Source organism: Ruditapes philippinarum, unplaced genomic scaffold (genome assembly GCF_026571515.1).
Source record: "Ruditapes philippinarum isolate M1 unplaced genomic scaffold, ASM2657151v2 ctg710_1_1_1_1, whole genome shotgun sequence".
Lineage (NCBI taxonomy): Eukaryota > Metazoa > Mollusca > Bivalvia > Venerida > Veneridae > Ruditapes > Ruditapes philippinarum.
In genome coordinates, this window is record NW_026860968.1 from 14954 (window position 1) to 36138 (window position 21185).

Sequence of the window (21185 nt, forward strand, 5' to 3'; positions counted from 1 at the left end):
AACTTATTAATGTATTTTCATTTTATTGTAAATAGGCCATCAAAAAGGCTGTTTGAATCGGATAGTGGCACTGATGAAAATGAGACAGACACAGAGAGGCCACCACAAGTTTATATTAACCAATCAACAACGCCCAAACAGGCACGAAGCCTACTTTCACCTCCGCCTTGCTTATCTGCACAGGCATTGCGAGAGGTCAGCAGTGATGTGCAAAGTGCTTCTCCAATACAAGGTGCTTCTGATACGCGCTCCCGTGTGCAAATTATTGGGCCCAGTAAGTATAAACTTCAGAGCTGTAAATATATACATAATTACAGTACATACTTGTTAAATGTTCTATCCTCAAAACAAGTCAATAAATGTTATAAGTTAACAAGCTGGTTTGAGTAACACAGCCAAAAATGAAAAGTTTTACCTTGTGACGCCCCTAGTTTAAAAAATAATCAAAAGAAATTGATGATTACTTGTGTTAGTCTTTATCATGATGTGAATTTGTGCGCCTATTCTTGCCTGACCCCACTACTGTTATTTAAAGTTACGGTCCCTGGAAGAGTCAAGAATGTTTATTTTCACCAAATGACATGCCTAGCTCAAAAATATGTTAAGTTTAATTCATGATTTCTTATCATTTTCACATTTTGTGACCTTGCACACTCAACAATCCTTTTGAGATTTTAGCGTTAATTACTGTTAAAGCCAAGGAAAAATTTAAAATACTGGATTTTTTTCATTTGTAATTCACATAGCTCTAAAAGTATATGGCCTACAATTATGAATCCTTTTTATTCAGCTGCTGTTACACAGATTCTCCGAGTCTTGGAGACAATGCGAGGAGAGAAGAATCGTGAAATTAAGAGGATGATGCAGCGATTGTTGTCAAGGTCAGCAGCAGATGACCAACCGCTGCAGCTTCCGAAAGATATCTCATTCCCTATTCGTTCTCCTGAGCAGATGGAAGCATTCGATGAGCTTCTGGGAGATCAAACAATGCTGTCATCTGTGGTAAGCATAGTGTTAGTCATGTATGTTGCTCCATTAGTAACTGAAAAAAGTATACCCCATATCCACTGGCTTAAAAGCGAAATAACATAATGGTCTGTGGTGAGCACTTGATGATAATGTATTATCATTCTGCTATATTTATGTTGGAAAATATTGCACAGTGGACAAACACTTTGCTGCATTAATTTCGGAATTAAAAACTGGCATGTTTCAATTTTTTGATTTATATTGACACAGTTATCTTATTATTTAGATATGCTATAATAGCTATGAGCACAAGACATGGGCAGTTGGCCTCGTTTTCAACATTGATTATTTATTAGGACAAGACAGTCAATTCATTAATCAAAATGCTGGCAGCTTTCAAAATACCAGGAAAGTGACTAGTACCCACAAAATCCAGGAATTGAACTGTTATTATAATATCAAAAATTATTCTGTTGATTTTGTATAAACTCTTGTGTTAAAAAAAACAATGTGTTAAAAAAAACAATGTGTTAAAAAAAACAATGATAATGTGCCCCATAACACTCGGTGGAGGGGACAAACATAAAGGTACAAGTCACTAAGGTGTTGTCCTAGGCTGTAAATATATGAGGAAAGATCTTTTAACTTGTCAATCCAAACAGTTTTCTTGGCAGATCATGTTTTTGAGGTCCAGTTGAAAATTATTTGTCATTTGGTGACTTGCAGCCCATCACTTAGTAGTGTTAAAATTAACATTAAAAAAGTTTATGTTCTACTTTATTTAAGGTGCGGTTCCTCTCAATGTTTGGTGGGGCAGATGTGCGGGAAACTGTTGACCGCTTGATGAAAGAAACCATGTCAAATGAACTGGCAAAAATGTACAATATGAAGTGGCTGAAGGGGAAGAAAAAATGTCGGGGCCTCTAGATACTGAATGTATTGTATAGTAAGTGATATTTTACGAATTTGCAAAGTGGTGTCTTCAAAATAGATATATTATCCAAGATCTTGTTATTGTGTCTTCGGGTATTGCTTTAATGAAGGAAAATGCTTGACTAGCTTTTATGGAAATTAATAAGAGAGAATATTTTACATGCTGTGTGGTTTTGATCCCATGCAATGTGTTGTGATGCATAATATAAGCAGAAATCACCTTCCTGTAAAGCAAAGTATTTGCTTACCTTAGCATTCTTTACTGATACACCGATAAGATGATCTCAGCTTACAACTGACTGCAGAGATATCACAGAAATATTGTTAAAAGCTATTTAAAATCGGGACACAAACATCTATATTTGTTAAAAGTTTATATTCCAATTTATACTGCTCAAAATGCTACAAGGTGACTTATGACCTTTGAATGGTTTCAATACCTACATTTCACTGCATTTCATTTCATTCTTTAAGGATAAGGATGCTTGTTTTGTGGAATGTGTTCAAAGGAACTTGCCGACAAAGACTGCAACGAGGAAGGATGTAGAAATAAAGGTTTCAAAGTGGCTGGCTGGGGTGCGGGACCGCGATGGGGGAAGGAAAGCAAGAAACAAAGTGTCCGGGACCTTACCTGAAGCAAATGAAGGAAGTGACTACTAGACATTATGATGTTTTTATTTTAAAAAATGCAAATCTATAGAGGACATTTGTTTGTTTGCTATGCCACTTGTGAGAATACTGTTTTTTAAAAGTCCCTCAATGATATAAAATTACATCTTACACAACAAACAATAAAGTGTCTTTTTATTTTATGCTAATGAAATTTCCTCAATATTAACTTTAAAGGGACTCCACTGAGGTTTTTTGACATGATGGGACTGAAAATATTTTTTTCCAGATAAATGTATCATTTGATGCAGGTGTAGACCACGAATCTTTGTGCAAACTTTCAGATCATTCGCGCACTTCGTTTTTCCATAATAATTATTCAAATTGTAAAAAAATGACCCAAAATGAAAAGCGTTTAAACGCTTTTCACTCAAATTAGGCTAAGAAAAGCATAAAACTACGATTTTCAATTTATTTTAAAAGTATAGTTCTTAACTATCTTTGCATATATTTCTGTTTAAAGCGCCCAGTTCATTTATGTAAAAAATTCTAATGCTATGTTTTTAGGCTTTATACCTCCGTGGAGTCCCTTTAATATTAAATCTGTTTTCCCCACTGTTAACATCAATTTTAGTTGAATTTAAGTCCAATTTCTCTGAAATACAGGAAGTCTTGGGCTGAAAAAAAAGTTTGACAATCAACGTTGCAATGATTTTATTAATTTTATTCAAAAAATATGAATGATCGCTTGTTTTAATAATAAAAACAACCAATTCTAGAAGAAAAAGTCACACCATCCCACCTTATTTCTGTTACTCAGGCAAATTTATGTAGGACCTGGCTTTGTGAAATGTAAGCGGCGGCCATTTTTAAAAGTTGTGTATTACACAGGAGGAAAATTAATTTTGTTTTATTCAGAGGAATATTATTTGGATACGTCCTAGTCTCGAAACAGTCCTGAGAATAGTCAGGAAAAATGATATTAAGGTACCACATGGGGAAAATCTTTAAAAAGTAGTCTCGTCATTGGAAAATTTGAAATTTGGATCATTTTCACTGTGAAATTTATCAAATATAATTTTCACGGATACATCAGTAATACACTCAAAAGCATAAAATGAATTACTTCTATTTTACATTTTCAAACCTTTTCTTCATCGGCATATAAGTTATTCCAATGATTGAAAGTCAATAGATATCAAAGTATTTTAAATGTGATAAGGGTCAGAACTACAGTAAGCGGCTCATTTGTATATCTTGTTATACTTTTTGTTGCTAATTTTAATGTTTGAGGTCATCAGCATAGCATGTCTTTCTTGTAAATGCACAATTGTTTGCCTTCTAGTCAGTTTATTCTGCTGCTATGTTATGTTTGTTGTTGACATTATATGCTGTTTTTCTGTTGTCTATATGCTGTTGTTGTTTTTTTCATTAAACATTGTTACTATTTAAATCAAGACATTAAATGCTTGGGGATTGTTTTTGATACTGATCAATACAATTATAACATCTTATCCAAACTTAACACTAACAGGGAACACATATATAGATATGGTATTAACCTTTAAAATCAAGTTGAAATACTTTACAATGATGCTTCTTGTAATCTTTATCTTTGTTGAAACTTTGATAATATCAGATAAATTACTGAAACAACTATTTTTACTGACAATTTGTTAAATGCACTTCTTCACAACAAATTTGTTCTTTGAAAATTATTTCGTTAAATCAGTATTATTTCACATTTTTTAAAGGAATATATCCATAATTAATTACTGTTCTGTGATATATAGGATAATTGTTTTTTTAGGAAACTTTTTATCAGGAAGCATCGCAAAGATGAAGTCATTTTAATGACTTGTCGTCATATTTCTTTCCGGCTTTCAGTATACTTCGTCAACTTTTTTATATTTATCCAGTTATCAAATTCGATGATTTTTTTCACAGACTGGCTAGTGAGTCAGGATATAATTCAACGTGTACTTCGATAAACCATTGAAAATTAGATAAAAGATTAACGAAATTCTTACTGAGAATGATATTAGCACACAGAAAACTGATTCCAACAGTAACGTTTCACAAAAGGTTACTATAACAGTATAACTATTGATATTAACAATTGAAATGCATTATATTGTAAATACTATTGTTATTTCTTGCCTTAATTGTTATTGTTGATGAAGATATGTGAAATGAAGCTGGTTATTTTTACAAACTGGTACAAACTATTTGTTACTTTTCATCAGCTGCACATTTTGTTTACACGTCTATAAACAGTATTTCTATGTGCCAAGGTTTTGTGTATAATTTTTGTTACTTTTCATCAGCTGAATATTTTATTTACACGTCTATAAACAGTATTTCTATGTGTCAATGTTTTGTTTTATTATATTTGTACATTTCACGAGCTGCATAATATTTCTTTCTTCAGCACTACCATACCAAAATGTAATATATGGTTGTAATGAACAACTGTTTATATTTATTCATGTAGATCTATTTAATTTGTCCAATACAAAGAAAACTGAAAATTTAAATATCATATAAAGCATAGATACTATTTCATTTGAAAATGAAAGTAATTGGTAGATAGAAATTTGTAATGAATTACAATAAATGTATAATACTTTTCTATGAATTATGTAGAAATTTAAAAAGACATATTGGGGTCATACTGTTGATTCACTGAAATTTAAACATTATACACATATATTTCTTGGAGTTCCAAAGACCTTCTGTAAAGTTTTACCAGTGTCTAGCATAAGTTTCATTTTTCCTTATAGTGATCTGTAAGGTATCTAATGTTATAAAACTGCATGTTTAATTATTTTGTTCACACATTATAAACAGTTTTCCATTACATTTTGCTTATTTAGTGTACCAAAGTAATATTTACTACATAGGACTTTTTGATAATAATTAATATTTCTGTATTTTCGAATTAAAAACTATGTACATGTAGTCAAAATGAAATTCTGTGGATTTACAAATATGTACAGTTTACTCGGATTTTTATATTGTACACTTTTCTAAGTTTATTTACATAAGTAAAGGTTTCTTTGTTGACATCTAAATTCCCACAGAATGTTATTGAGCTACAGGAGTAGGTTTGTAGTTGTGTCTTTGAGAATCTGTATATATATGAGCCATATATCTTACCATAAGTGAGATTACTAAATAAAGTTACATTGTTAAAGCATATACATTGTGTATTGTTTTCTTGCATGATCATATAGGCTTTGTGCCATAATATGTCTGTTCCAGGAAACAGAATGAGTTAAAACATCACTTGAATATTTAATGCAAGTTCAAGAATCATGCCCTGTAGCAAGTGGTTGCTATCTTAACGTCCAGCAAACTTATAATTGAAGTAATTGAAAATAGATCTACCCCGGACTTCAAAATCTACCCATAATGGAAGTATCTGGGATGCCCATTTGAAACCCATATTTAGTACAAGGGCTGCCCATATGGGGCCCATGTTGGGCCCATATTGAGTACATTGGCTGCCCAGATGGGGCCCATGTGAATCACATATTGAGTATAAGGGCTGCCCATATGGGACCCATTTGGAACCCGGTTGCACTTCCCATGTGGTGCCTATATGGGCAGCCCAAATGGGACCCATTTAGGTGCCCATATGGGTCTCATATGGGTCCCATATAGAATGCTATCTGGGTCAATGATGGCAATAATTCTTACAAAACTGAAAAAAAATCCATATGCAAAACACCAGGTGCACAGCTTCACGGTGAAGTTGAATATCATTCCTTTTAAGTTGATTGATTCTGACTCAATCACTCAAGGTACACACAACACAATATTGGAATTGTTTTTACTAAGTCAAGGGCAATTACTCTACAAATACTGAATAAATCCACAATCAAACCCCAGGTGAACAACTACATATGCAAACCAACGTTTCTATAATGTTTCATGACTCTAGGTCAAATACTTTTTGCGATATACACGATACAAATTGAAATTGCAAATTTTTACCAATTTAAAGGCATTAACTCTAGAAATACTGAAAAAATCCACAACTGAAAGCACTGGTGCACAAACGCTGACCAACATTCATATAAAGTCTCATGACTCTATACAAGTTGAAAATGTTAAATTTTCACTTAGTCAAGGGTATTAAGTCTACAAATACTGAATAAATTCACGAACAAACCTTCAGTTGCACAACTACACATTCTGACCAACATTTCTGTTATGTTTTTTGACTCCAGGTCAAATACATTTTGAGATTCGCATGACAAAACTTTACAATTTCAATTTTTTTACTTAGTCAAGGGCATTAGCTCTGACAAAACAAAAACCATTAACAAGCGAAACATCAGATGCACAACTTAACTTCCCGAGCAACATTTATTTTCCTGTAAAGTTTCATGACCCTAGGTCCTATACTTTTTGCGCTACGTGCTACACAAATTGAAAATGGTACACTTTTACTAAGTCAATGGCAAAAACTCTACAAATAGATATACACGCAAACACCAAGGTGCACAACTACAAATGCTGATCAACATTCCTGTAAAGGTTCATGACTATATGCCAAATATTTTTGAGCTACATGCCACACAACGTAAAAATTGCAATCTTTACTAAGTCAAGGGCAATAACTCCACAAATACTGAATAAATTCACACGCAAACACCCAGGTGCACGACTATTCATGCTGACCAATATTCTTATAAAGTTTCATGACCCTAGGTTAAATACTGTTCGAGCTACATGCGACACAAAAGAGAACGGACGGATGGACGGATGGACAGACGGAAAACAATGGTAAATATAAAATGCCTTTATAGTGAGGGGCACAATCAAAGTGCACGGCGTATCGTATATACTCGTATAATTTATATAAATGACGTTAAAAAAAAAAGTACGAAAATAAAACGTTCAAGTTTTATATATAAAAAGTAGTTGTTAATACCGTAACTTAATTTCAAAAATAGTTTCAGTGTTTTAAAGTTCAATGTTTCAAATCTTTTGCAAGACGGACGAAAATTTCAAACTCTGATCAACATCTTAAGCAAGAAATTTAAAAGAAAAGCACTAGTACTTTTTTTAAAAACATTAAATGTTTCTCGCTGTAGTATGGCTTATCAATTACAAATATTGTCGCTATACACAAATAGTTTATCGAGGCTGAGAAGAACGTACAGGTGCGGTTTATCGTGAGGGCCATGGTAGGTCTAACCAATACTGGTATTGTCTGTTTTACAGTTCAGTAGGACGGTCGTCTTGACGCTCCTGGTTATAAATGACGTGAATCCTCATGTGACCATGCCTTTTTCACGGGGTCCGTGTCTTTTATTTGCACAGCGGACAGCACTTATAGGTTGACCTTAGTGAGGTCATCGTTTATATAGATTGAATGATGGTGCAGTTGTTTTGCATGTCGAAAAGATTTAACAATTATTGGCCTTTGTTTGCCTTGTCCGTATTCTCCTAGATTTTGACCGTCAACTTGACAATAACTTTTGTGTGTGTTTTCCAAATTCTAGATAGAAATTGGTCAGTATGTCAAGTAGCGGGCCACTTACGTTGCACATGAGGCCGAATTCCGTGCGTTTTATAAAAGAAATGCTTTATAATAAAGGAATAATTTACGAACTTGTGAATACGACAATCCATCCGGAATTAGACCCACACCCTATAATATTTTGTTACATAATTTGTTATAATAAATTTGTGTTTATTTTAAACATCTACGTACATGTATAAAACACATTTATTTTTTGTATATCTATCCTGTGAAAAACATATATACGAGTATTGTCCATTTTATGATACAATGCTCATAAACTTAATACACGCCGTATTTCATTATTTAAGCATCGCACCATTTAGTACAATGGCGATGTGACTTTGTGTACAAAATATCATGCAATTTTAAGTTTTTGAGTTATCTGCTTTTGAATATGACTTGCACTTTCCAGTACCGTACGTCTATGAACAGGCTCAATCAAACCAAGCCTGCATCAATGTGAATTTTGCCGTTTCGGGATTTTCTAGGGATTCTGTTTTTCTCTTTGTGTTTGCTTAATTCAAGGACAGGCAAACAATTGAAAGTAAACAATATCTTATTTGCTATTAATTTTCATTAGGTTTACTTTATTTTGAGTTATGATGCTAAATATCAAGTGAACGAATCTTCTTACTTTTTACCTGCGCCATTTTTGTCTTTTTTAAAAAGGCATATTTTTAAAAGAACATTAAGTCTCTTTATTCATACTGGAAAATTGTTACAAATGTATAAGGTCTCTGCCACTGAAATGAACTTAGGTAAGTATATAATTCAAATTAAACTACACACAACTGTTAAATCGGTTGACGCCATATTTATTTTTGCTTTAAATATTTCTATTAACATATATAAGTTTATATATCACGGGATTTAAAATAACTTGATACAAATTTTGACAATAATATGACGATGGTTCATTCACAACACCTGGATCCTTATCTCTAAGGTTAAGACCACACTTAAAAGGTAAAAGCTTAAAATGGTCTTTTATAGGGTATTTTTGAAAATACTAGGAACAAATGTTTACAATAACGCGACTATTTGTTATATGCGACAGCCAGACACCTACCTTCAATGTTGAAGTCACATTTGGGTGCCAAAGCTTAACATGGTCTGTTAAAGTACTTATTTTGCATTTTGTATTTATTTTGTACGCAGTCTATAACGTTTTCATCAATCAAAGGATTTGATTTTGAAATAACTTTTCACGAATGTTAACAATAATAAGACAACATATCATGCGCAACAATGAGACCGTACTTCAAAGGTCAAGCTCACACTCGGAGGTCAAAGGCTAAAATAATGATGCAAAGTGTTCAAAAAGAGCAGCAACAGTAATTTAGATATTCACATTGAATTTATATATTTGTATCTGTTTAAGCCCACATAATGCCGAACTAACTAACAACATGAAAATTGATTTGGAATATAAAATATAATACATATAATAATAATGTCCTAATGACAGAATAAAATAGGTTAAATAGGATGGGATCGGATGGGGCTGGGTGTGGCTGGGGATTGGATGGGATAGGGGGGGAGGTTGGGATGGATAGTGGTATAAGGGTATTTAGTGATTTAACGCGATACCAACTGAAACAGTTAGGTGATAAAGGCATTGTTGGCAATTTTAAGAATGGCATTCTGTATTAACGCAAAATGAATCCTTTACGTTCATCACGCAGATACACAATAGGACGGCGACAAAGGCAATCGACCTATGGAGGGCGTACAAACGTCAACTGGAGACGTCTCTTCCGTTGACAATTGGCCTTCTGGCGAGGATGTTGGCTTACCAATAAACATAGGCCCGGTAGACTAGGGATCCGGTCAAGGACCTAAATCTAACTGTAACATCTTGTTCCTGACATAGAACATTGGTGGAAAAAATAACATTATTTAACGTAAAGATATTAAGAGGATATTTTTTCGTTTGAGTAAAATATGGAATATATTATCACGAAACATGATAAAATGCCACATATTTTCACGAGCGAAAATATATACCATATTTCACAAAAAACGAAAAAATAACCTTTTTATTTAATTTCATTATCAAAGAAAAATGGTTATGAACCCCATTGCTTGCTATGCAACTGCAATTTTATAGCGAGCAGTAATATAGTAATACGTCTTGTTTTGCACGCGATATTTTGCGCTACATTGTGACGTCACGTAAACAACTCTTTAAATGTCTGTACAGCGTTAATTACTGAATTAAAGATATTGGTGTTCGGATTTATTTTCTTAGTTAGACAATTTTCTATCATTCTAGATGTTTTCAAAGCAAAATTGAACAAAAAAATAAAATGTCTTGTAATTTCAGATTGTTCAAACAAAATAGCAAAAGAAGTCCCTTAAAATAAATATGAGTTTTGACTCCGCCCACTTTCATATTTATATTTCATATTTATTTTTAAAAAATACGAAATATATTTGACTGATATAGCACCATATTTCACGGGTAAAATTAAATAATATTGAATATTTATCAAATTCTGACATTATACTACGGTTAGAAACTTTGCTATGTGATACGTTGCATATTCCAGATTTATCTCCCTTGTATGTAACACATGATTGTTTTGCTAGAAAATTGTCAAGTCATGGTAGAAACATTGGCGGAGTCACAATTTTCATTACAAATAATTTTTTTAAGGTTTTTCACAGAATAAAAGAAAATTTTAATCATGGAGTTATTTTTAAGTTAAGTCGATCGAAATCCTTTTCAAACTTCCAAGGAGATTCTTTTTTAGCCGTATACATTCCGCCGGAAGGATCACCGGCGCATAATAATGAGCATAATAACGAAATAGATATAATTAAAATATATTGAATGTCTACTAAAGTAATTCAGTTGACCTACTTATAGTCGGTTATCTAAATGCCTGAACTGCATGTTAATAGGAAATATTTAGTGCAAATAAAAATATTCCACTCTTTAGAGAATATGAAAAAAGAATTTAAGACGTTCACTAACCTAAGAAAAAATGTGACACATTAATTGATCGTTTTGGAAACGACTCATTGAGCTATGTAAATGTTTTTCATGGAGGTATATGTGTTGATAGTGATGAGGGTCATTTCACACTTATTAGTCACTAAGGAAACAAGCAATTATCATAGTATTGCAAGCAATCCATAAGTCCCCTACCGGTAAGAGCCCAAGCAACATTCTGAAGGGCCATTCACTTATGTTCCTATTTTAAGTTAATTTGTTGAAAAAGTTCTTTAAAAGTGATCACAGGAAACAGTTTTTATGTACAGACAGACGGACTGAAGGACACTCTAAAGTTATTTTTTAAACATCCCTGTTATCAAAATATATCATTTTTAAAATCCTATCATGATTGAAGAAGTTGGGGTAAAAATTACCAATTTCTCAAAAAAAAGTCTAAGTTCAAAAAGGGGCATAATTCTGGAAATAGTCTTGCTAGAGTATTGAACACTCACAAATGTTGAGTGACAATAAGAAACATTTATATGAAGTTGAAGTAGATACATTTAGAAAAAGAAGTTATTAAAAAAAACAATGTTTTTTTCATGAAAATTTTAAGTTCAAGGGAGGTAATTCTGATAAATTTTGTACTAGAGTTGTAAACCTTGCCACATATGATATGGTTGATGACAAGCAACTTATATTTAAAGTTTGAAGAAAATACCTTAAGAAATAAAGAACTTATAGTGAAAAAACTTAAAAACTAGAATAAGAAATCTTGAAATTCAGTCTATTTGTTGCCATAGCAACCAGAATTTTCAACATAGGAAGATAAGAAAAGGATGTGCATAATTTCCATACTGCCATTTACCCATATGTCAAGTTTCATAAACATATTTTCAGTACTTTTTGTGTTATCACTGGATCCAGGTTATGTGTAAAATTTGCCATATTTTCAGTCTATTTGTTGCCATAGCAACCAGAATTTTCAACATAGGAAGAAAAGAAAAAGACGTGCATAATCTCCATACTGCCATCTATCCATATATCAAGTTTCATAAAAATATTTTCAGTACTTTTTGCGTTATCGCGGGATCCAGTTTATGTGTAAAATTTGTCATATTTTCAGTCTATTTGTTGCCATAGCAACCAGAATTTTCAACATAGGAAGAAAAGAAAAAGACGTGCATAACCTCCATACTGCCATCTATCCATATATCAAGTTTCATTAAAATATTTTCAGTACTTTTTGCGTTATCGCGGGATCCAGTTTTGTGGACGGACGGACTGACGGACGGACAGACGGACTGACGGACGGACGGACGGACAGACGGACAGACGGACGGAGGGTAAACCTAAAGTCCCCTCCGGTAAACCGGTAGGGGACTAAAAAGTGTTATTGATTATGCTATATGCAATTTTTTAGATTTTATTGTTGATGATTTAGCAGAATGTGAACACTTTCCATTCATAGTTAAATTTCAAGGCATAAATAATAACATTACAAGAATAAGTACTGAGAAAAATATATCAGTTAAGCAAGTCTATTGCTTTAATGATGATAAAATTTCACACAACCAGAATATGATTTCATATAAAAAAGAAGAAGGCCATTTTAAAAGTATTGACACAATGACTGGAAATGTTATTAGATCTTCGTATAATAGGAAATAGAAAAGCAATAACGTTTGTTTGATATTGAATGCAAAAAGTTTTAGGCAAGAGTTGGATTTTCTTTAGATTGAGTATATCTTTAAGCGATTTGAACAAAAATACATGGCAATTAAGAAAATATATAAAAATACATGTATATTTAAAGAGATAAATCTATTCGCAAATTGGCGGATATGTCATGTGATTCACGGTTATTCTGGAAGACGCTTAAAAGCATGTCACAGTCAAATGTTGCTTATAATACATAACACATGTCTACTGATCAATTGTTATGTAAAATTTAATGATAATTGTATCAATGTGTCAGATTATACTGATGACATTTGTACAAACAGTGATTCTATCCTTTATATGGTAATAACAGATGATGATATTTTAGATGCATTTAAATCTTTGAATATACATAAGACAAATGCAAGGAATCTAACTGCGAATCACTTGAAACATGGTGCAAAGTATATATTATTTTTTATCCGAAAGCTTTTTAATAGATTTTTTCATCTGGAGAATTTCCAAAGCAGTGGACTACTACCTATTCATAAAAATGGACCTTAAGAATATCCTGATAATTTTAGAAGTATATCTTTAATTAATGTTCTTAGTAAGCTTCATACCTATATTGTTCATAAACGCCTTACATTTTAACAAAATCACAAGTAAATGATTAAATAGTCCAAAACTGATTTCTTACTCTGAGTATAAAACATCTTTTGAGTCTGAATCGTATGTTAATTAAATCATCTACTTATCTGGAAATATAGGAATCTATATAGTTATTTTAGATGTTCTGCTCATAGTTTAGAAATTGAGAGTAGGCGATATCAAAATGTTAATAGAGATTCTTGTATGTTGTCATATTGTAAAGCAACTGTAGAGTCAGAATTTCACTTTTTGTAAATATGTCCTTTATATGATAATTTAATAACTTTGTATATTGATAAAAAGCACTTTAAAATGCCAGATATGAATAAGTTTAATGTGCTTATGTCAAGTAGTAATGAAAATATTGGTAAAAATACAGCAATAATGCTATTCCAAGCTATTAAGAGATATAATTAGAGATACATTTGTAACAAATGAAAATCTTTAATACCACGTAGAACAGATTATTTAAAATCTAATTTATGGAAATACATTAACTGAAATTGCTTGATAATTGTAATTGTTTTTGCTTATATGTTTATTTTAACTAATCTACGCATAGTGAATAAGTTTTATTATCATTTGTTTAATATACCGCTCACATGAAATGTTTATATTGTGAAAAGTACATGTTGGCATGGGCTGGTGGCCTTGAAATCAACAAAATGTTAATGTTTGTTTGTTTCTTTGTTTGTGTGTTTGTTTGGGTGGCTGGATGGATGAGAGAGAGAGAGAGACAGACAGTAAGACAGACAGACAGACAGACAGTATGAGTTGAAATTATATGAAAGGAAAACTATTTACATACGAGTATTTCAATAAATAAGTTGCTCAGAAAGGATACGTCAACTTTTCGATTGCATCCTGATTAAATGCTGTCATCATATTGTAAACAAGCGTACTGCTTAATAATGTAGCTATGATGAAGATCCTGTTGTCATGATCTTGACTGCCCTGTAATATAAATTGTTCATTCATGTGAAATTTTAGTGGGATATTAAATCAATGTTATTACAAAAAAGTATCGACTTAATAATAGTATTTCAATGTTAGTTCATACAAATTTTCTTAAGTTCGATTGTGTTTGAAACTATTAGCTTATTGAAACACTCTCGAATCCGTTCCTGGAGCCAATTAGTACTTAGCAATGAATGTAAAGTTTCTTGCTCAAGGTAACAACGGCTTGCTCCTTAGATTACTAGTCCGACGCGTTAATCGCTCGGCCATGCCACCACACTGTTTCAATTTTGAAGATATTGATTCGATGCAAGATCAATTCATGTCGGTTGATAAATACTCAGTGCAGGAAATTGAGTTTTTTATATGCTAACGTTGATAATTGTGCTCGTATTTTATCATGATGTTAACAGATGTTATCTAAATATTGTCGGTATAGCTGACAGACAGAAAATGAAACAAACAATGGACAATGAAGCTTAAGTAAAACGTCATTTTTGACATTCTTTGCTTTAAATGTTCTTAGTAAAAACTTTAAAAGCGCGGAACAGTGGATGGGTTGGCATTTCGTAAGCAATCAAACTTGATTTTATATCATCATATCATAATTGAATATAACTAAAGTTACACAAACATTAATCCTTTTCTAAGCATCTGTTTAACATAACAATATTATCATAAAATATGGAATCATGTCAATTTTAATCAAATTGACAGATAGTGAAACATTGTTAAACCCAATGTTTCTATTTAGTCTTTAAAGCTAGGAGAAATTATCGGCACAGATTTAGAAAATTCAAATAATTTTGAATTTCTGTCCATGCTCTGCCTTGTGCCCTAGTCTGCTTTTGTTTGGGGTCCTCCTGGGCTCATTGCAGCTTGTTTTCGTCGCTGGGTCGTGTGGGGGTTGCGTTCATTGAACGTCACCTTTACTCTTTGATCTTGTTTATCATATTTTTTACCTTTTCAGCATCCCCTAATCCCTCAGTATCTAAAAGCAGCAAAACTTGGCCTCTCTGCGTCGGATGTGCTCTACACCATGCCCATATTCCTTTCGTTTTCGATTGGATGGAACTTCCAAGTGCAAAACCTTTATTTTAAAATATAAGCTTCTATCACTGTATTATGTGTTAATCATTCACAGTGATTGTTCATAAAACTTAATTAGTATCAATCTGTCAGTACAATAACTTAAATGCATGACATACATTTCAAGCTTAGATGAAAATAACATTAAAATTATTGTTTACCCTTGCATTAAATTACATACATAAAATTACATATACTTGAAAACCCCGTTATGCTTAAAGTGTAAGTCAATGTATTTATACGACTCATATCACATACAAATCAGAGAGAAAATGTTTTTAAATATTTCAGATTGAGTATGCGATACATGCACATTTTGACAGTCCTAAAGCGAGTCATAACTTTCCTATAAAATACACACAATCATGTGTTTCATTTGTGTCAGGAAGTCGATCGTTTAAAACTTTTAAATTGATGTATAACTTTCATTTCATTATATCTAAGGAACAAATTTTATGTGGAAAAAATGCAAATGAAATTGTTTATTTTATTTTACAGATAAGAGAAGAAAGGAAAAAAGTGATTTGATATTCAATAAATCAATAAGACGTATACTGGGTTATAATATAAAACGGCGTCAAATAGGGAGTTACCATAAAATACGGATAAAAATGGTTGTTAAGCGGAACAAACGCAAATATTTTGAATGCGCGATGAAAACATCAGACATAAACATTTAACATTGAAGTTGCTGAAGTGATTTTGGTATTCTCAATTCATCATGTTTCGACTATCGTTTTGTTTTTGTTTTATTTTTGTTTTTCTTTACAGAATGAAACTTATTATTTGATTCCGCAAAAATATATTCAGAAAAATGTATAAATACTATGTCTTGCATTGTCAGTGATTTGTGTTTTGTGTAATATAATATTACGCATATCTGGTTTTTCATAATCTTTGGGATGCACATCATGCCTCAAAAATGCTGTTAGTTTCATTTTTCAAAAACGTTTTTTAAGTTTTAAATTTGGTATCCTGTTACAGTTTCTTAAAAGTGGTACGATCTCATTTTCTATATAGAATAATTTTGAGATTGATATGATTATTGTAAATAAGTATTTCTTGTAGAAGTCAAAATACTACCTAGATTACATTTTGCTACCTTTACGACATTTTCTAAACATTCAGCGATACTTTCCTCATCTGTTAAACATCTTACATTCTCGAAATCTTTGATTAAAACAATAGTGAATACATGTTTGACATGTCTAAACATTTTAATTATTATGGATTTTTGCGACAGATTGTGCCTTTAACTTTTTTAACATTTTGATACTAGCTTTTATCATCCAATAGCTTCCTTTGATACACATCTATTTCTTATTATGTTTATTATATATTGTAATTGATTTTTATTTTTGTGTCTGATTTTCGATAATCATTTTAAAAAATAGATATAAGATCAGAATTCTCCAAAAATAATGCTAGTTATTTGTATCATATTCAATGAATGTTCAGTAACGTCAAATTTGCCTTAATTTTCGTTTGTTGAAGTAAAATAATGCATGAAATTTTATGATAAAAATGAAACTATAAGCCCTTGATATGCATAAACGTTATTGCATGTAAAATGTTTTTTTGTTTTTTTTTTAAAGAAACAACAACAACAATAAAATAAAAAAAGAAAACCAACAGGGGAAAAAAGATCCAAAAGAAACACATCATTGAAAATACTCACGAATATAAATAGTACTCTATAAATTTTGTTATAACAAAGCAACCTCGTTTACCACGGCGGAACATTTTTGAGATACTTTTGTTTTTTTTTTTATGAAAAATAGTTTCATTTTCAGTAATGTATTCACATTGTCTCTTTTGTTTGTATTTATTTAAGTTTAACTGAACTAATAATAGTTATCATAAGGTAGGCAAGGTATATTATATTATACTATTTTTAAAAACGCATTCATTTTTTTAATGAAATGCCTAAAGGTGATGTAGAACTTCTCACAAATTGTATAACTAATCAACACAATGTGTAACTTGTATTATTTCCGCGTTATGTGGTTAGACTATAAGTGCTTCAGTGTATTTATTGACTACTAGCGAAATGATTAATGTGGAATCGACTGTCAGTAAAATGGACATTATTTTACAACTAGAGTTTGTACGATAGCTTTTAAGATTTACTTCTTCTTTGAGGAAAGAAATTTTAGAACATTTAATTGGCACTTTTGGAACATACATGCATAGCAAACAGTTATGTGTTATTTGTACGCATAAACTTGGATATAATTTCAAAAGATTTAGCAGATGAAGATGTGCCAATATATAACCATAAAAATATAACTTTGGTTGAATAAGTTTTGTATTCTCTCTGAACCGGGTTATATAATTAAGCTATTTACTCAGCATTGAAACAATAGATTTTCATGACAGCAATCAATCACACTATTGCATATATAATTGATAATGATATACCGCAGTTTAATTTTACCATTTGATGTTTTTATCACTTTTCAATAACCTTATATTACATCAATGATTTATATATATATTTATTTATTTATTCATATATTTATTTAATTATTTATTATTTATTATTTTTTCATCCCTTTATTTATTTATTTGTTTATCTATCAGTTATTAAAAAAGAAAAGTAAAAGTAAAAGTTTCCTATCATTAAATGCTATACGAGTAAAGTACCTTTTCATTTTGTTAAAGTTAGAAAGCAAAGATGCTTATCTTTCACATATTTGCCACTTCAAACAACTTTCTATGCCCATACTGAAGTAATGGGTAATTTGGGAACACATCCCGGTATATGTAACAGTTATATTATATTGATAAAGCAAAGTTTTTTATCTGATATTTTCATTAAGACTTCTAGGCATATAAGTTTAATGAGAAAAATAGTAAAAATAGTATAATCTTATACTAAAAATAACTGACATTAATTTATTTTTCTCATTTCAATATCACCCTGGCAAATAAACATTGCATATTTTTTAAAAGAAAATGAGAAAAATCAGTTGAAGTCACTTATTAATATATATATATTTATATATGAAAGTGAAGTTCATTATAATTATTATTATTATTATTTCTATTGTTGTTGTTATTAATATTATTCATTTTTCACTATAAATTATATATTTTTGCACTAGTTTTTTCTTTAAAGTTGATTATTAATGTAAATAAATGTAATGATTACATTGTAGGTAATGGATACGTATTTTTTATAGATGGATTAGTTGGCAATAATACGTTACCACTAGCTTATTAATTATTATATTAATATCAGTTGTAGATCACTTTTAAATATTTTTATTTTTGTTGTTTAAGTACATTTTTTTCATTTTAACAACATGATTTATGATGGAAAATGTTAAATAAAGAAACTTATTGTCACAAAAAAACAAGAACAAATGTTTGCGTTATTTTATTACCCTCCATTTTGTCATTGATCATATCATCTTCATATAAACGGGGGTAAAACCATATATCACGAACACATTTTCATCTACACAATAACAATTATCAGCAAAGATCATACTAACGCATGAGAAATATGGAGAAAAAATATCATGTTTATTCATTTCGTAAAACAGTATTACACCATTTGCGATTTCGGAGAATGAACTACAAAAATGACAGCAATATTAAAATATGATAAACAAGATCAACAAGGAAAGGCGGCGTTCAATAAACGCAACCCCCATACGACCCAGCAACAAGACCCATTTTAAAGTATGAACAATATACTTCTATGCATATTTATTAAAAAAACCCAAACAACAGTTTACAAAATTATGCTTAGAAAATAAACCCCTATAAAAAGATAGTGGAATATTATCCGCAGAACGGACAGGTACTATGCGTTTCGTCTGAGGTTTAAAAGATAGGGGAATAATCTCTCTAGTCTCACTATGTATCTCTCTCTGCATGTAAATTTGTTGCTGAAAAAGTGCCTAAAGGTCGACCCCCGGAAAAAGGACATCTGGAATTTCCTTTTTTATTCTGGAACGCATTATGTATATGCTCACACGGTAAACTGCAACTTTTCATATACAAAATAAATCATCACACGTGTAAAAATTAAACGTATGCATTCCTCAGACATGTTCGACATCCTCATAATTTTGCCTCATATGGGTTTTACAGTCCAATGAAAGTTTTCACTTATTGTTTGCTCAATTTCAGTCTTATGTTTGCACTTCACAGTATACATAATTCTATGTCCGATAACTACAATTTTGATTTGCCAATAGATCAATATGTGTTTTTGTTTCAAATAAATTTAATTTCATAAACACATGTACAGGTTTTTGTTCGTTTATTTGCTAAGGTTTACCTCATTCTCTAATTTTTATGTAATACAGTTTTGATCATATCACAGCGATCTGTTAAAATCTGTTAAAAGGTGATACCTCGGAAGCATTAAAGTCAGCAAAATTACATGAAAATTACAGACTTGGTTCGATTGAGTCCTATGAATGAAGGCATAGATAGTTTAATTTGTACATTTGTGCACATAATAATCTGTCGTCTCTTTCTTTCTTTAAATGGCAATTAAATGACGCAGAAAGACCTCAGGTGCAACAACATGTTTTATTTTAGGCACGGGCACCTAAGTAGAACTATAAATTTTCGGTAAGCTAGCCATCATATGAAATATTAAAAAGTCCCAGGCGTGATTTAAAAGTATAAAAGTACCTGCTGTTTCGCCTGCTAAACGGTTCATAAGGTACGACTTTCCAGTTCTGTAAAGACCCGCTATAGCAACCACATTCACGGGCGACGTTATCTGTTCCATTTCCTCCGCGGTTTCCTTTACAATTGTTAAAAATCCATCTTTGTCAGTCTCAAGAAGACACTGTGGCCTTTCAAAAATTTGTAATCTCTTGTATCTGAATACAAAAATAAATTATTTTGCCTTAAGTATTACAGACGTATTTGTTTTTTTTTTTTGTTTGTTTTTTTTCTTCTTTTTTGTTTTGATAAATCACCATGCTATAGAAAATTTTCAATGAGGATTAAAATCAGCAGATAATTTAATGTCATTACCAAAGTATAAACCTGGGCAGTTATGAAGCAGACAGATTAAGATTTATCGAGCCCAAACTACAGTGTTTTTATATTGAAGTCTGTGTAAGAATGTCTGATAGTTAATTTGTATTTATTAAAAAACATAAATCTTACATTTCGGAAACGTCTGACATTGTTGTTTTATTCGCTAGCACTTACAAAGTCTGGAATAAAATAAAAAAAGAATATACTGTCATAAATACAAAGTATATTTTGATATATTGATGGCTATTCTAGAACATGTTTAATGAAAGGCAATAAAACATCATGGAATTATATACACATTAATAACACAATGAAACATATAAAGTCATCACTTTAAAATATGATAAACAAGATCAACAAGGAAAGGCGGTGTTCAATAAAGAAATAAAGACATAATTATAGACAAACGATTTTGTAAGTAAACACGCCCAAAAATAACATTTTAAGGGAACTTTTACTTAAAAGCATTGCTTTAAGATAAAGCTGGCATACTTTCATAAAAGCAAAATAGATAAAAGCGGCATTCCTGAAGTACACAAAAGACTTCAAAATCAAAACTGTTTTATGCACAGTTCGAATGAGGTTGTTAATGAAACGTAGTGGTATAAAGAAGCTGCTGTTTACGTCCCGTAGCAGCGGCTTAAACATTCTATGTTATTTTGGTTTTGGAGTGATATATGTGGATATATTACCTGCTTAGATTTTATATCACCCGAGCCGTTAGGCGAGGGTGATATTTTATCTTGGCAGGCAATATATCCACATATATCACTCCAAAACCAAACTAATAATTTTATTACCATTCCCCTGCTGAGTTTAGAC

The 21185-nt window shown here is 31.3% G+C and overlaps 2 protein-coding genes across 2 annotated transcripts; one reads left to right on the forward strand and one right to left on the reverse strand.

Annotated features, from left to right (window-relative positions):
• Positions 1-436: 436 nt before the first annotated feature.
• Positions 437-2545, forward strand: LOC132714045 (uncharacterized). Its single transcript, XM_060696777.1, has 3 exons — positions 437-1002; positions 1756-1915; positions 2377-2545. Exons 1-2 carry the CDS (start codon positions 772-774, stop codon positions 1894-1896), a joined length of 372 nt encoding a protein of 123 aa, XP_060552760.1. The 5' UTR covers positions 437-771; the 3' UTR covers positions 1897-1915; positions 2377-2545.
• An 11582-nt stretch (positions 2546-14127) lies between these two features.
• On the reverse strand, positions 14128-20512 carry LOC132714044 (guanylate-binding protein 3-like). The gene is made up of 4 exons (XM_060696776.1): positions 20493-20512; positions 20007-20200; positions 15224-15351; positions 14128-14258 (listed from the first exon to the last, which is right to left on the reverse strand). The coding sequence occupies exons 1-4, from the start codon at positions 20510-20512 to the stop codon at positions 14136-14138; spliced, it is 465 nt and encodes a 154-aa protein (XP_060552759.1). The 3' UTR covers positions 14128-14135.
• Positions 20513-21185: the final 673 nt, after the last annotated feature.